General features: G+C 19.9%; 9 protein-coding genes across 9 annotated transcripts; all 9 read left to right on the top strand.

The window, feature by feature from the left end:
- Positions 1–2,107: 2,107 nt before the first annotated feature.
- Positions 2,108–2,449, top strand: SRAE_2000125900 (CAP domain-containing protein; the record flags this gene model as incomplete). Its single annotated transcript, XM_024652190.1, has 1 exon — positions 2,108–2,449. The coding sequence occupies one exon, from the start codon at positions 2,108–2,110 to the stop codon at positions 2,447–2,449; it is 342 nt and encodes a 113-aa protein (XP_024505791.1).
- Positions 2,450–2,866: 417 nt separating this feature from the next.
- Positions 2,867–3,831, top strand: SRAE_2000125810 (CAP domain-containing protein; the record flags this gene model as incomplete). Its single annotated transcript, XM_024652189.1, has 2 exons — positions 2,867–3,427; positions 3,469–3,831. The coding sequence occupies 2 exons, from the start codon at positions 2,867–2,869 to the stop codon at positions 3,829–3,831; spliced, it is 924 nt and encodes a 307-aa protein (XP_024510876.1).
- A 257-nt stretch (positions 3,832–4,088) lies between these two features.
- SRAE_2000125800 (CAP domain-containing protein) lies at positions 4,089–5,052 on the top strand (the record flags this gene model as incomplete). Its single annotated transcript, XM_024652188.1, has 2 exons — positions 4,089–4,649; positions 4,690–5,052. 2 exons carry the CDS (start codon positions 4,089–4,091, stop codon positions 5,050–5,052), a joined length of 924 nt encoding a protein of 307 aa, XP_024505790.1.
- A 1,799-nt stretch (positions 5,053–6,851) lies between these two features.
- SRAE_2000125700 (CAP domain-containing protein) lies at positions 6,852–7,816 on the top strand (the record flags this gene model as incomplete). Its single annotated transcript, XM_024652187.1, has 2 exons — positions 6,852–7,412; positions 7,454–7,816. 2 exons carry the CDS (start codon positions 6,852–6,854, stop codon positions 7,814–7,816), a joined length of 924 nt encoding a protein of 307 aa, XP_024505789.1.
- Positions 7,817–9,447: 1,631 nt separating this feature from the next.
- SRAE_2000125600 (CAP domain-containing protein) lies at positions 9,448–10,418 on the top strand (the record flags this gene model as incomplete). Its single annotated transcript, XM_024652186.1, has 2 exons — positions 9,448–10,008; positions 10,050–10,418. The coding sequence occupies 2 exons, from the start codon at positions 9,448–9,450 to the stop codon at positions 10,416–10,418; spliced, it is 930 nt and encodes a 309-aa protein (XP_024505788.1).
- A 1,839-nt stretch (positions 10,419–12,257) lies between these two features.
- SRAE_2000125500 (CAP domain-containing protein) lies at positions 12,258–13,230 on the top strand (the record flags this gene model as incomplete). Its single annotated transcript, XM_024652184.1, has 2 exons — positions 12,258–12,818; positions 12,859–13,230. 2 exons carry the CDS (start codon positions 12,258–12,260, stop codon positions 13,228–13,230), a joined length of 933 nt encoding a protein of 310 aa, XP_024505787.1.
- Positions 13,231–13,658: 428 nt separating this feature from the next.
- Positions 13,659–14,633, top strand: SRAE_2000125400 (CAP domain-containing protein; the record flags this gene model as incomplete). The annotated part of the gene is made up of 2 exons (XM_024652183.1): positions 13,659–14,219; positions 14,262–14,633. 2 exons carry the CDS (start codon positions 13,659–13,661, stop codon positions 14,631–14,633), a joined length of 933 nt encoding a protein of 310 aa, XP_024505786.1.
- A 395-nt stretch (positions 14,634–15,028) lies between these two features.
- On the top strand, positions 15,029–15,993 carry SRAE_2000125300 (Hypothetical protein; the record flags this gene model as incomplete). The annotated part of the gene is made up of 2 exons (XM_024652182.1): positions 15,029–15,589; positions 15,631–15,993. The coding sequence occupies 2 exons, from the start codon at positions 15,029–15,031 to the stop codon at positions 15,991–15,993; spliced, it is 924 nt and encodes a 307-aa protein (XP_024505785.1).
- Positions 15,994–16,432: 439 nt separating this feature from the next.
- SRAE_2000125200 (CAP domain-containing protein) lies at positions 16,433–17,397 on the top strand (the record flags this gene model as incomplete). Its single annotated transcript, XM_024652181.1, has 2 exons — positions 16,433–16,993; positions 17,035–17,397. 2 exons carry the CDS (start codon positions 16,433–16,435, stop codon positions 17,395–17,397), a joined length of 924 nt encoding a protein of 307 aa, XP_024505784.1.
- Between the last annotated feature and the right edge of the window lie 56 nt (positions 17,398–17,453).

The raw sequence follows: 17,453 nt of genomic DNA, 5'->3' as shown, positions 1-17,453 counted from the left end.
TATTTAAAAATTTTTTATAAATAATTATTTTTATAATAAAATATTTTATTTAAAAATTTTTGCTCTATAAAAATGAATTTGAGTATTTTTACTATTGTTTTAATTTATTTTGTTTCACAATCTCACGAAAATGTTTATTTTTCCGTCCCATTTTATCAACATTTTAACAATTACTCAAGTAGATATGAATATCGAGAAAAAACGTTTAGTAATTTAAAATATTTAATACGGAGGATTTCACTAGACTTTCCAGAAGTACCATATAAAAGTATATTATTAAAAAGAGAATTTATAACTTATGGAAACATAATAAATGCTACTCATACAGATCAAAGATATCTTCAAGTTCAAATAAATGGTAAATCCAAGTATATTATTCTTCCATCAAATCATGTTACAGTAGAATTTTTCGAGTATAATGGAAGAAAATATTTTATTTGCAATGAAAGCCCCTTTAAAACATATAAAGAAGCTAGAATATTTTGTGAACTTTTAGAAGAATATAGTAAATTTAAATCACAACATAAACTTTTAGGGAAAGATTTCTTTGCTTCAAGAATTTGGAAAAATAATTGAAGAGATTGTTATTATAAATGCTTTTCACAAAGACACTTTCTAGAATTAAAAAAAAGAGTAAGCTTGTAAAATATAATTTATCAATAAAAATTATTATATATTATTAGAGAATTATGTATGTACAGAACTATTTACAATAAGCTCATGATTATGTACAATAAAACTTTAGAATTTACAGCGGACTATCATGCACGAATAAATGCTGAACTAAAAAAAACTTTAAGTAGCAGGTACTGAAAAAAGTAAAGTACATGAAGTTGCTGCTTTTATTAGTCCACCATTTGCTAATTTACAAATTAATAAATGGTATAATGAATTGATGAAGGAACAAAGACATAAAAATAATAATATAAAAAAAAGTAATTTAGAATCAAAACAGTTTTAGTTATTACTTTCTCCATGTATAAAAGAAGTTGGAGTTGGAGTATATTTATATAAAAAAACATTATCCATTGTATTAACATTTGCGTAGTCTTTTAAATACAAAAATAAAAAAATAACATATAAATATTAAAATAAAATAACTTAAATTTTTTAGAAATAAATATATTTATATAAAAAAAATTTAAAATTGTTTTTGGTGATACAAACTACTATTTTACAAACTTGATCATTAAAATAATTATTAATATAATTATTTTCATAATAAAATAATTTATTAAATTTTTTTTAGAAAAAATGTAAACAATCAATTTTTATTTCAAAAATACCTCTTTAAAATTAATTTTTTAATGTTGAGAGTAATTATAAATAAAATAATTTAATAACTTTTCATAAAAACTAACTTTTTTTTAAATTCAATATGTACTTATTTAAAATTTTTTTTATTTAAATTAAAAATGATTTATAAATAATTATTTTTTAATAAAATATTTTATTTAATATTTTTTGCTCTATAAAAATGAATTTGATAATTTTTACTATTGTTTTAATTTATTTTTCTTCACCATCTCACGAAAATGTTTTTTTTTCCGTTCCATTTTATCAACATTTTAACAGTCGATCAAGTACATACGAATACCGAGGAAAAATTTTTAGTAATTTAAAATATATAATACGGAAAGTTTCACTAGGCTTTCCAGAAGTACCATATAAAAGTATATTATTAAAAAGAGAATTTATAACTTATGAAGACATAGTTAATGATACTCGTACAGATCACAGATATTTTCAAGTTTATATAAATGGTAAATTCAAATATATAATTCTCCCACCACATGACGTTGTGGTAGAATTTGTTATGCATCGTGGAAAAAAATATTTCTTTTGCAACAGAAGTCCCTTTAAAACATGTAAAAAAGCTAAAATATATTGTGAACTTTTAGAAGAATATAGTTGTTTAAAATCACAACATAGACTTTTAGGAAAAAATCCTCTTGCTTCTAGAATTTGGAAAAATGCTTGGGAGATTGTTATTATAAATGCTTTTCACAAAAACACTTTGAAGAATTAAAAAAACGAGTAAGCTTGTAAAATATAATTTATAAAAAAAAATTATTATAGATTATTAAAGAATTATGTATGTTAAGGAATGTTTTTCATCAGTTCCCTCAGAAATAATGAAACTTTAGAGTTTATAGCGGAACATCATGCATCAACAAATGCTAAAGCAAACAAACTTTTAGTAGTAGGTACTAAAAATAGTAAAGTACATGAAGTTGCTGCTTTTATCAGTCTACCATTTGCTAGTTTACAAGTTAATAAATGGTATAATTTATATATGGAGGAACATGTATATAAAAATAATAGTATGAAAAAGGGTAAAAAAGAATCAAGACAGTTTTTTTTATTACTTTCACCAAGTAAAAATCAAGTTGGAGTTGGAGTTTATATACATAAAAAAACATTATCTATTGTATTAACATTTATGTAGTCTTTTAAATAAAAACTAATAATTTACATATCGATATTAAAATAAAATAAATAAAATTTTTTAAAAATTAATATTTATTTTTATATACAAAAAAATTTTTAAATTATTTTCAGTGATATATAATTCTATTTTGATGTTAAATCTTTAAAAAAATTATTAATATAATTATTTTTAAAATTGACTAATCTATAAATTTTTTTATAGAAATAATTAAAAATTATATTTTAGATTCAAAATTTTTTTTTAAAGATAAAGTTTTAATATTGAGAATAATCACAAGTAAAATAATATATTAACTTTTCATATAAAGCTAACTTTTTTTTTAAATATGTACTTATTTTATTTAAATTAAAATTGATTTATAAAACAATATTTTTATAATACAACACTATATTAAATATTTTTTACTCTATAAAAATGGATTTGACAATTTTTACTATTGTTTTAATTTATTTTGTTTCACAATCTCACGAAAATATTTTTTTTTCCGTTCCATTTAATGAACATGTTAACAGTTACTCATACAGATATGTATATCGAGGAAAAATATTTAATAATTTAAAACATTTAATACGGAAAGCTTCGCTAGACTTTCCAGGAGTACCATATAAAAGTATATTATTAAGAAAAGAAATTATAACTCATGAATTCACAGCAAATAATATTCTTACAAATAGCATATATTTTCAACCACATAGAAATGGTAAAACTATGCATATAATTTTTCTAAAAAATGAAATTGTGATAGATTTTGTCCCTTATCATGGAAAAAAATATTTTATTTGTAATAGAAGCTACTTTCAAACTTATAAAGAAGCTAGAATATATTGTGAACTTTTAGAAGAATATGGTTCATTTAGATTTCATCAAAGACTTTTAGGAAATGATCTTTCTGCTTCAAGAATTTGGAAAAGTGTATGGAAAGATTGTTATTATAAATGTTTTTCACAATCACACTTTTTAGAATTTAAAAAAAGAGTAAGTTTGTAAAATATATTTTTTTAAAAAAATTATTATAGATTATTAAAGAATTATGTATGTTAAGAAATCTTGACAATGTATTCCCAATCAGATACAATAAAACTTTGGAGTTTATTGCGCAACATAATGCCTTAAGGAATGTTAATAAAAACAAACTTTTTGTAGAAGGTACTGAAAGTAGTGGCATACATGAAGTTGCTGCTTTTAGAAGCCCATTTCTTGCTAGTTTACAAGTAAATAAATGGTATAATTCATATTTAGTGGAAAAAACCGATATAAATAGAAAAAGTAAAAAAGAATCAAAACAGTTTTATTTGTTACTTTCTCCAAGTATCAGTGAAGTTGGAGTTGGAGTTTCTATATATAGAAAAAAATTATCTATTGTATTAACATTTTCGTAGTTTTTTTAAAAAAAAAAATAAGATCAAAGATAAATATTAAAATATAAAAAATTATATTTTTTAAGATTATTAATTTTAAAAAATTAATTTTTTTTTTATTCAAATAAATTTTAAATAGTTTATTAAATTATATATAAAACTAACGTTTTTTTTAAATATGTACTTATTTAAAACTTTTTTTATTTAATTTTAAAATTATTTATAAATAATTATTTTTATAATAAAATATTTTATTAAATATTTTTTGCTCTATAAAAATGAATTTAATATTTATTACTATTGTTTTAATTTATTTTGCTTCACAATCTCACGAAAATGTTTTTTTTTCCGTTCCATTTCATCAACATTTTAGCGATCATTCAAGTACATATGAATATCGAGGAAAAAATTTTTTTAAGTTAAAAAATTTAATACGGAAAGTTTCATTAGATTTTCCAGAAGTACCATATAAAAGTATATTATTAAAAAGAGAATTAATAACTTATCAAGGCATAGTAAATGATACTCGTAGAGATCACAGATATCTTCAGGTTCAAATAAATGGTAAATCCAGATATATAACTCTTCCACCGCATCACGTTTTGGTAGAATTTGTCATGCATAATGGAAGAAAATATTTTATTTGTAATAGAAGCCCTTTTAATACATATACAAAAGCTAGAATATTTTGTGAATATTTAGAAGCATATAGTAGTTTAACATCACAACATAGACTTTTAGGAGAATATCCTCTTGCTTCTAGAATTTGGAGAAATACTTGGAGAGATTGTTATTATAAATGCTTTTCACAAAATCACTTTGAAGAATTAACAATAAGAGTAAGTTTCTAAATCATATTTTTAAAAAATTTTATTTTAGTTTCTTAGAGAATTAAATATGATAAGAAATATTTTACATCACTTTCCAATCCGATACAACAAAAATTTAGAAACTATAGCGCATCATCATGCATCAAAAAATGCATTAGCAAACAAACTTTTAGTAGTAGGTACTAAAAGAAGTAAGGTACATGAAGTTGCTGCTTTTGCTAGTCCACCATTTGCTAGTTTATTAATTAATAGATTGTATAATGCATTTTTAAATGAAAATAAAGATAAAAATAAAAAAAGTAAAAAAGAATCAAAACAGTTTTATTTATTACTTTCTACACGTATAAGTGAAGTTGGAATTGGAGTTATTTTATATGAAAATAAATTATCTATTGTATTAACATTTAAATAGTCTTTTAAAAAAAGACAAAAAAATTTTTATAGAGATATTAAAATATAAAGAATTAAATTTTAAAAAAATAAATATTTTTCTATACAAAAAAATTTTTAATAATATTTGGTGATATAAAATACTATTTTAGATACTCAATCGTTAAAATAAATATTACTATAATTATTTTTATAATAAACTTATTTATTAAACTTTTTATAAAAAAATTTAAATAATCAAATTTTATTTCAAAATTACCTCTTTAAAATTATTTTTTTAAAATAAGAATAAACACAAGTAAGAAAATTTATTAACGTTTTATAAAAACTAACTTTTTTTTTAAATTTAATATGTACTTATTTGCAACTTATTTTATTTAAATTAAAAAAAGTTTATAAATATTTATTTTTATAATAAATTATTTTATTTTTTTTTTACTCTACAAAAATGGATTTGAAAATTTTTATCATTGTTTTAATTTATTTTGCTTCACAATCCTAAAAAAATATTTTTTTTTCCGTTTTATTTAATGAACATTTTAACAGTCACTCAATTAAGTATGTTTATCGAGGAAAAATATCTAATAATTTAGAAAAATTAATACAGAATATTTTACTAGACTTTCCAGAAGTACCATAAAAAATTATATTATTAAAAAGAGAATTTATAACTTTTGGAGAAAGAGTAAATGATCTCGTAAAGAGCAAAGATATCTTCAAGTTCATATAAATGATAAATCTAAATATATAAATTTTCCATCGAATCACGCTGTGATAGAATTTGTCCCGTTTCATGAAAAAAATATTTTCTTTGCAATAGAAGCCTTTTTAAAACATATAAAGAAGCTAAAATATATTGTAAACATTTTGAAGAATATAGTTGTTTAGGATCACAACATAGACTTTTAGGAAAATATCTTATTTCTTTTGGTATTTTGAGAAATTGTTATTATAAATGCTTTTCACAAAATCATTTTGAAGAATTAAAAAAAAGAGTAAGCTTATAAAATATACTTTATAAAAAAAATTATTAAAGATTATTAAAGAATTATGTATGTTAAGGACTGTTTTTCATCAGTTCCCAATCAAACGTAATGAAACTTTAGAATTTATAGCGCATCACCATGCATTAATGAATGTTAAAGTAAATAAACTTTTAGTAGTAGCTAGTAAATAAAAGTAAAGTTAACGAAGTTGCTCCTTTTATCAGACTACCTTTTGCTAGTTTACAATTTAATAAATGATATAATTAATATATGGAGGAGCATGTTTATATAAATAATTATTAAAATTGAGTGAAAAAAATCAAAACAGTTTTATTTATTACTTGCTTCACGTATAAGAGAAGTTGGAGTTTATGTAAATAAAAAAAACATTATCTATTGTATTAACATTTATGTAGTCCTTTAAATAAAAACATAAAAATTTACATATAGATATTAAAATAAATTAAATTAAATTTTTTTTAAAGTAATATTTATTTTTCTATACAAAAAAATTTTAAAATTATTTTCGGTGATATAAAATACTATTTTGATACTTAAGCTTTATAATAATTATTAATAAAAATATTTTTATAATTGACTAATCTATAAATTTTTTTTTAGAAATTAATAAATATTATATTTTAGATTCAAAATTACTTTTTAAAGATCAAATTTTTAAATTGAGAATAATTACAAGTAAAATAATTTATTAACTCTAAATATAAAATTAACTTTTTTTATTGAATATGTATTTATTTTATTTAAATTAAAAATGATTTATAAAACAATATTTTTATAATACAACATTATATTAAATATTTTATACTTTATAAAAATGGATTTGAAAATTTTTACTATTGTTTTAATTTATTTTGCTTCACAATCTCACGAAAATATTTTTTTTTCAGTTCCATTTAATGAACATTTTAACGGTTACTCAAGTAGATATGAATATCGAGGAAAAATATTTAATAATTTAAGACATTTAATGCGAAAAGCTTCGATAGACTTTCCAGAAGTACCACATAAAAGTATATTATTAAGAAAAGAATTTATAACTTATCAAGGCATAGTAAACGATACTCGTGCAGATCACATATATCTTCAAGCTCATAGAAATGGTAAATCTAAACATATAATTTTTCCAACAAATGACATTGTGATAGATTTTGCCCCTTATCATGGAAGAAAATATTTTATTTGTAATAGAAGCTACTTTAAAACATATAAAGAAGCTAGAATATATTGTGAAATGTTACATGAATTTAGTCCATTTAAATTCCATCAAAGACTTTTAGGAAAAGATTTTTTTGCTTCAAGAATTTGGAAAAGTGTATGGAGAGATTGTTATTATAAATGCTTTTCACAATCACACTTTTTAGAATTTAAAAAAAGAGTAAGCTTGTAAAATATATATTATAAAAAAAATTATTATAGATTATTAAAGAATTATGTATGTTAAGAAATCTTGACAATGTATTCCCAATCAGATACAATAAAACTTTGGAGTTTATTGCGCAACATAATGCCTTAAGGAATGTTAATAAAAACAAACTTTTTGTAGAAGGTACTGAAAGTAGTGGCATACATGAAGTTGCTGCTTTTTGTAGTCCATTACTTGCTAGTTTACAAGTTAATAAATGGTATAATTTATATTTAGTGGAAAAAACTGATATAAATAGAAAAAGTAAAAAAGAATCAAAACAGTTTCATTTGTTACTTTCTCCACGTATAAAAGAAGTTGGAGTTGGAGTTTCTATATATAGAAAAAAATTATCTATTGTATTAACATTTTCGTAGTTTTTTTTTAAAAAAAAATAAGATCAAAGATAAATATTAAAATATAAAAAATTATATTTTTTAAGATTATTAATTTTAAAAAATTAATTTTTTTTTATTCAAATAAATTTTAAATAGTTTATTAACTTATATATAAAACTAACGTTTTTTTTTTAAATATGTACTTATTTAAAACTTTTTTTATTTAATTTTAAAATTATTTATAATTAATTATTTTTATAATAAAATATTTTATTTAATATTTTTTGCTTTATAAAAATGAATTTAATATTTATTACTATTGTTTTAATTTATTTTGCTTCACAATCTCACGAAAATGCTTTTTTTCTTTTTCATTTTAGGAACATTTTTACAGTCGTTCAAGTAGAGATGTATATTGAGGAAAAATATTTAATAATTTAGAGAATTTAATACAGAAGATTTTACTAAACTTCCCAGAAGTACCATATAAAAGTATATTATTAAAAAGAGAGTTTTTAACTTTTAGAGAAAGTGTAAGTGATCTCGTAGAGAGCAAAGATATCTTCAGGTTTATATAAATGGTAAATCGAAATATATAAATCTTTCAACGAATCACGTTGTGATAGAATTTGTCTCGTATCATGGAAAAAAATACTTTACTTGTAACAGAAGCCTTTGTAAAACATATAAAGAAGCAAAAATTTATTGTAAACATTTTGAAGAATATAGTTGTTTAAGATCACAACATAGACTTTTAGGAAAATATCTTATTACTTTTGGAATTTGAAGAAATTGTTATTATAAATGCTTTTCACAAAATCGTTTTGAAGAATTAAAAAAAAAAAGTAAGCTTGTAAAATATAATTTATACAAAATATTATTATAGATTATTAAGGAATTATGTATGTTAAGGAATATTAACCATTACTTCTCAATCAGATACAATAAAACATTAGAATTTATTGCGCAAAATCATGCATTATTAAATGCTAAAAAAAACAAACCTTTAATACGTGATGTTGGAAAAAGTAAAGTACATGAAGTTACTTCTTTTATTATTCAAGTAATTGCTAGTTTACAAATAAATAAATGGTAAAATTCATATATGGAAAAACATTTTTATATAAATAGTAATAAAAACTGAGTAAAAAAATCAAAACAGTTTTATTTATTGCTTTCTCCAAGTATAAATTAAGTTAGAGTTGGAGTTTATATACATAAAAAAAACAATTTTTATTGTATCAACATTTATTTAGTCTTTTAAATAAAAACATTTAAAATTACATATAGATATTAAAATAAAGTAAATTAAATTTTTTAAAAATTAATATTTATTTTTCTATACAAAAAAATTTTAAATTATTTTGGTGATATAAAATACAATTTTGATATTTAATCTTTAAAATAATTATTAATATAATTATTTTTATAATGGACTAATCTATAATTTTTTTTATAGAAATAATTAAATATTATATTTTAGATTCAAATTTTTTTTTAAAGATAAGTTTTAAAATTGAGAATAATCACAAGTAAAATAATATATCAACTTTTCATATAAAGCTAACTTTTTTTTTGAATATGTACTTATTTTATTTAAATTAAAAATGATTTATAAAACAATATTTTTATAATACAACATTATATTAAATATTTTTTACTCTATAAAAATGGATTTGAAAATTTTTACTATTGTTTTAATTCATTTTGCTTTACAATCTCACGAAAATTTTTTGTTTTCTGTTCCATTTAATGAACATATTAACAGTCACTCAATTAGATATGAATATCGAGGAAAAATATTTAAAAATTTAAAATATTTAATACGGAAAGCTTCGATAGACTTTCCAGAAGTACCATATAAAAATATATTATTAAGAAAAGAAATTATAACTCATGAATTCACAGCAAATAATATTCTTACAAATAGCATATATTTTAAAGCACATAGAAATGGTAAAACTAAACATATAATTTTTCCAAAAAATGAAATTGTGATAGATTTTGTCCCTTATCATGGAAGAAAATATTTTATTTGTAATAGAAGCTACTTTGGAACATATAAAGAAGCTAAAATATATTGTGAAATGTTACAAGAATTTGACCCATTTAAATACCATCAAAGACTTTTAGGAAGTGATCTTTTTGCTTCAAGAGTTTGGAAAAGTGTATGGAAAGATTGTTATTATAAATGCTTTTCACAATCACACTTTATGGAACTTAGAAAAAGAGTAAGCTTGTAAAATATAATTTATAAAAAAAATTATTATAGATATTTAACGAATTATGTATGTTAAGAAATATAAACAATGTATTCCCAATCACATACAATAAAACTTTGGAATTTATTGCGCAACATAATGCCTTAAGGAATGTTAATAAAAACAAACTTTTTGTAGAAGGTACTGAAAGTAGTGGCATACATGTAGTTGCTGCTTTTAGTAGTCCATTACTTGCTAGTTTACAAGTTAATAAATGGTATAATTTATATTTAGAGGAAAAAAATGATAATAATAGAGAAAGTAAAAAAGAATCAAAACAATTTCATTTATTAATTTCTCCAAGTATCAGTGAAGTTGGAATTGGAGTTGGAGTTTCTATGCATAGAAGCAAATTATCTATTGTATTAACATTTAAGTAGTTTTTTAAATAAAGACAAAAAAATTTTTTTAGAGATATTAAAATGTAATGAATTAAATTTTGTAAAAATATTTTTTTTTCATAATAAATATTTTTATATACAAATAAATTTAATATTATTTTTTGGTGATTTAGAATACTATTTTACATGCTTAATAGATAAATTTATTATTAATATAAATTTTTTTTTAATTGATTAATTTATTTAATTTTTTATTTAAAAATATTCACAATCAATTTTTTTTCAAAATTACCTCTTTAAAATCGATTTTTAAAACTGAGAGTAATTACAAATAAAAATTTTATTAACTTTATGTAAAAACTAACTTTTCTTTATAAAATATGTTCTTATTTAAAACTTATTTTATTTAAATTAAAAATGGTTTATAAATAATTATTTTTATAATAAAATGATATATATAATTTTTTTTACTTTATAAAAATAAATTTGATAATTATTTCTTTTTTTTATAAAATTTTTCTTCACAATCTCAAAAAAATATTTTTTTTTCCGTTCTATTTTATCAACATTTTAACAGTCGCTCAAGTAGATATGAATATCGAGGAAAAATATTTAATAATTTAAAAAATTTAATACGGAAAGCTTCGCTAGACTTTCCAGAAATATCATATAAGAGTATACTCTTAAAAAGAGAATTTATAACTTATAAAAACATAGTAAATTATACTTGTGCAAATTAAAGATATCTTCAAGTTCAAATAAATGGTAAATCAAAATATATAATTTTTCCATCAAATCACGTTGTGATAGAATTTGTCCCGTATCATGCAAAAAAATATTTTTTTTGCAATTGAACCCTTTTTAAAACATATAAAGAAGCTAAAATATATTGTGAACATTTAGAAGAATTTAGTTGTTTAAGATTGCAACATAGACTTTTAAGAAAATATTCTATTGCTTCAAGAATTTGAAGAAGTTTTTATTATAAATGGTTTAAACAAAATCACTTTGAAGAATTAAAAAAAAGAGTAAGCTTGTAAAATATAAGTTATAAAAAAATTATTAGAGATTATTAGAGATATATGTATGTTAAGGACTGTTTTTCATCACTTCCAAATCAAACATAATGATACTTTAGAATTTATAACAGAATATCATGCATCAACAAATACTAAAGCAACCAAAATTTTAGTAGCAGGTAATCAAAATAGTAAATTACATAAAGCTGCTGCTTTTATCGGTCAACCATTTGCTAGTTTACAAATTAATATATGATATAATAATTGATGGAGGAACATGTATATAAAAATAATAGTATGGAAAAGTATAAAAAAGAATCAAGACAGTTTTATTCATTACATTCTCCAAATATTAATTATGTTAGAGTTAGAGTTTAAAAATATATAAACATTATCTATTGTATTAACATTTATGTGGTCTTTTAAATAAAAACATTAAAAATTACAGAGAAATATTAAAATAAAATAAATAATATTTTTAAAAGATATTATTTTAAAAAAATTAATTTTTTTTATTTCAATAAATTTTAAATAATTTTTGATGATATAAACTACAATTTTGCAAACTTAATCATTAAAATAATTTTTAATATAATTATTTTTTTAATTGATTTATCTATAAAATTTTTTACAGATAAAATTTAACAATCAATAATTATTTCAATATTAACATTTGAAAATCAAGTTTCAAAATTGAGAATGTTCAGAAGTAAAATAATTTATTAACTTTTCAAAAAACTATTTTTTTTTTATTGAATATGTACTCATTTGAAAATTATTTTGTTTAAATTAAAAATGTTTTATAAAAGAATTATTTTTATAATATAACATTTTATTAAATAATTTTTGCTCTATAAAAATGAATTTAAGTATTTTAACTATTGTTTTAATTTATTTTGCTTCCAATTCTGACGGAAATGTTTTTTTTTCTGTTCCATTTTATCAACATTTTAACAGTTATTCAAGTAGGTATGAATATCGAGGAAAAAATTTTTTTAAGTTAAAAAATTTAATACGGAAAGTTTCATTAGACTTTCCAGAAGTACCATATAAAAGTATATTATTAAAAAGAGAATTAATAACTTATCAAGGCATAGTAAATGATACTCGTAGAGATCACAGATATCTTCAAGTTCATATAAATGGTAAATCTGAATATATAATTCTTCCACCTCATCACGTTGTGGTAGAATTTTACATGCATTGTGGAATGAAAACTTTTTATTGTAATAAAAGCCCCTTTAAAACATATAGAGAGGCTAGAATATATTGTGAACTTTTAGAAGAATTCAGTAAATTCAAATCACAACATATACTTTTAGGGAAAAATCCTCTTGCTTCTAGAATTTGGAGAAACACTTGGAGAGATTGTTATTACAAATGCTTTTCACAAAATCACTTTGAAGAATTAACAATAAGAGTAAGTTTTAAAAACATATTTTTAAAAAATTTTATTTGAGTTTCTTAGAGAATTAAATATGATAAGAAATATTAACCATTACTTCCCAATCAGTTACAATAAAACATTAGAATTTATTGCACAAAATCATGCATTAATGAATGCTAAAAAAAACAAACTTTTAGTATCTGATGGTGAAAGAAATAAAATATATGAAGTTGCTGCTTTTATTAGTCCAGTACTTGCTAGTTTACAAATTAATAAATGGTATAATTCATATTTAGAAGAGCAAGTATATAAAAATAATAGTATAAAAAAAAGGAAAAAAGAATCAAAATATTTTCATTTATTACTTTCTCCAGGTATAACTGAAGTCGGATTTGGAGTTATTTTATATAGAAAAACATTATCTATTTTGATAACATTCATGTAGTCTTTAAAATAAAGATAAAAATTTTTTTATAGAGATATTAAAATATAATCAATTTAATTTTATAAAAATATTAATTTTAAAAAAATTTATAGTTTTATACAAAAATAAATTTTAAATAATTTTCGGTGATATAAAATACTATTTTGTATTTTTAATCTTTTAAATAATTAATAATATATTTATTTTTAAAATTGACTTATCTATAAATTTTTTTATAGAAATAAAGAAACATTATATTTTAGATTCAAAATTATTTTTTAAAAATCACGTTTTAAAATTGTGAATAATAGAAGTGAAATAATTTATTAACTTTTTATAAAAAACTAATTTTATTGAACATGTACTTATTTTATTTAAATTTAAAATGATTTATAAAACAATTTTTTTTATAATATAACATTTTATTATATATTTTTTGCTCTATTAAAATGGATTTAAAAATTTTTACTATTGTTTTAATTTATTTTGTTTCAAAATCTCACGAAAATATTTTTTTTTCTGTTCCAATTTATCAACATTTTAACAGTCGCTCAAGTAGATATGAATATCGAGGAAAAATATTTTATAATTTAAAAAATTTAATACGGAAAGTATCACTAGACTTTCGAGAAGTACCATTTAAAAGTATATTATTAAAAAGAGAATATATAACTTATGAAGGCATAGTAAATGATACTCGTAGAGATCACAGATATCTTCAAGTTCATATAAATGGTAAATCTAAATATATAATTCTTCCACCTCATCACGTTGTGGTAGAATTTTACATGCATCGTGGAAAAAATTATTTTATTTGTAATAAAAGCCCCTTTAATACATATACAAAAGCTAGAATATTTTGTGAATATTTAGAAAAATTCAGTAAATTTAAATCACAACATATGCTTTTAGGAAAAAATTCTCTTGCTTCTAGAATTTGGAGAAACACTTGGAGAAATTGTTATTTTGAATGCTTTTCACAAAATCATTTTGAAGAATTAAAAAGAAGAGTAAGCCTGCAAAATAAGATTTATATAAAAAAATTATTATAGATTATTAAGGAAATAGATATGTTAAGAACTGCTTTTCATCATGTTCCAATCAGATACAAAAAAAAATTAGAATTTATTGCGCAACATCATGCATTATTAAATGCTAAAAAAAACAAACCTTTAATACGTGATGATGAAAAAACTAAAATACATGAAGTTGCTGCTTTTATTAGTCCAGTAATTGCTAGTTTACAAATTAATAAATGGTATAATTCATATTTAGAAGAGCATGTTGATAAAAATAAAAATATGAAAAAGAGTAAAAAAGAATCAAATCATTTTTATTTATTACTTTCTCCAGATATAAGTAAAGTTGGAGTTGGAGTTTATTTATTTAGAAAAACATTATCTATTGTATTAACATTCATTTAGTCTTTTAAATAAAGACAAAAAATTTTTTTTTTTAAAATAAATGTTTTTCTATGCAAATAAGTTTTAAATAATTTTTATGATATAAAATATTATTTTACATATTTAATTCTTTATATATCTAATATTATATTTATTTTTATAATTAACTGATTTATAAAATTTTTTATAGAAATAATTTAACAATTTATTTTGATTTCAAAATTACTTATTGAATATCAATTTTTAAAGTTGAGAGTAACTATAAATAAAATAATTTATTAACTTTTTATAAAAACTAACTTTTTTTTTAATTCAATATGTACTTATTTATATTTTTTTTATTTAAATTAAAAATAATTTATAAATAATTATTTTTATAATAAAATATTTTATTTAATATTTTTTGCCTTTTAAAAATGAATCTGATATTTTTTTCTATTGTTTTAATTAATTTTTGTTCACAATCTCACGAAATTGTTTTTTTTTCTGTTCCATATTATCAACATTTTAACAGTCGATCAAGTACATATGAATATCGAGGAAAATTTTTTAGTCATTTAAAATATTTAATACGGAGAGTAACACTAGACTTTCCAGAAGTACCACGTAAAAGTATATTGTTAAAAAGGGAATTAATAACCTATCAAAACATAGTAAATGATACTCGTACAGATCGCAGATATCTTCAAGTTCATATAAATGGTAAATACAAGTATATAAAACTTCCATCGTATCACTCTGTGATAGAATTTGACACGTATCATGGAAAAAAAATTTTTTTTTGTAATAGAAGTCCTTTTAAAACATTTTATGAAGCCAGAAAAAATTGTGAACTTTTAGAACAATTTAATAGTTTAAGAACACAACATAAACATTTAGGAATCGATCCTCTTGCTTCTAAAATTTGGAGACATGTTTGGAAAGATTGTTATTATAAATGCTTTTCACAAAATCACTTTAAAGAATTAAAAAAAAAAGTAAGCTTGTAAAATATAATTAATTATAAAAAATATCATAGATTTTTACTGAATTATATATGTTAAAAACCTTTTTACATCACTCTACAATCAGATACAATAAAACAATGGAATCAATTGCGCAACATCATGCAATATTGAATGCTAGAAAAAACAAGCCTTTAGTATATGATGATGAAAAAAGTATAGTACATGAAGTTGCTACTTTTGCTAGTCCACCACTTGCTAGTGTACAAATGAACAAATGGTATAATTCATATATAGAGGAAAAAACCGATAGTTATAAAGTAAGTAAAAAAGAATCAAGTCAATTCTTTTTATTATTTTCTTCACATGTAAGAAGTGTTGGAATTGGAGCTTATTTATACAGAACTAAATTATCTATTGTATTAACATTTATTTAGTCTTTTAAATAAAGATAAAAAAATTTTTTATGAAGTTATGAAATTATATTAAAATAAATTTTATAAAAATTTTTTTTTTAAATAAATATTTTCTATACAAATAAATTTTAAATAATTTTAAATGATGTAAAATACTATTTTACATATTTAATCCTTTAAATAATTAATAGTATATTTATTTTTATAATTGACTATTTTATAAAATTTTTTTTAGAAAAAATGTAAACAATTAATTTTGATTTCAAAATTACTTATTGAATATCAATTTTTAAAGTTGAGAGTAATTATAAATAAAATAATTTATTAACTTTTCATAAAAACTAATTTTTTTAAATTCAATATGTACTTATTAAAAATTTTTTTTATTTAAATTAAAAATGATTTATAAATAATTATTTTTTAATAAAATATTTTATTTAATATTTTTTGCTTTATAAAAATGAATTTGATGATTATTTCTATTGTTTTAATTTATTTTATTTTACAATCTTACGAAAATGTTTTTTTTTCCGTTCCTTTTACTGAACATTTTTACAGTCTATCAAGAATATATGTATATCGAGGAAAATTTTTTATGAATTTAAAAAATTTAATACGGAAAGTTTCACTAGACTTTCCAGAAGTACCATATAAAAATATATTATTAAAAAGAAAATTAATATTTTTTGGAGAAAGAGTAAATAATACTCGTAGAGATCACAGATATCTTCAAGTTCAAATAAATGGTAAATCAAAATACATAACTCTTCCATCGAATAACGTTGTGATAGAATTTGTTCCGTATCATGGAAGAAAATATTTTTTTTGTAATAGAAGCCCTTTTAATACATATAAAGAAGCTAAAATATATTGTGAACTTTTAGAAAAATATGATAGTTTAAGAACACAAAATAAACATTTAGGAGTCTATTCTCTTGCTTCTAAAATTTGGAGAGATGTTTGGAGAAATTGTTATTATAAATGCTTTTCACAAAATCACTTTGAAGAATTGAAAAAAAGAGTAAGCTTGTAAAATATAATTTATAAAAAAAATTATCATAGCTTTTTATTGAATTAGGTATGTTAAGAACTATTTTACATCATTCTCCAATCAAATACAATAAAGCATTAGAAATTATTGCACAAAATCATGCATTGAGGAATGCTAAAAAAAAAAAACTTTTTGTATATGATGATGAAAAAAGTAAAGTACATGAAGTTGCTACTTTTGCTAGTCCACCACTTGCTAGTGTACAAATGAATAAATGGTATAACGAATATATAGAGGAAAAAACCGATTTTAATAAAATAAATAAAAAGGAATCAAGACAATTCTATTTGTTATTTTCTCGACGTATAAAAAGTGTTGGAATTGGAGCTTATTTATATAGAAAAAAATTAACTATTGTATTAACATTCATTTAGTCTTTTAATAAAGACAAAAAAATTTTATAGAGATATTAAAATATAATGAACTAAAT

Source organism: Strongyloides ratti, assembly GCF_001040885.1.
Source record: "Strongyloides ratti genome assembly S_ratti_ED321, chromosome : 2".
In the NCBI taxonomy this organism is placed as follows: Eukaryota; Metazoa; Nematoda; class Chromadorea; order Rhabditida; family Strongyloididae; genus Strongyloides; species Strongyloides ratti.
The sequence above is the reverse complement of the archived record's forward strand: the minus strand, read 5'-3'. Positions and strand labels throughout refer to the sequence as shown.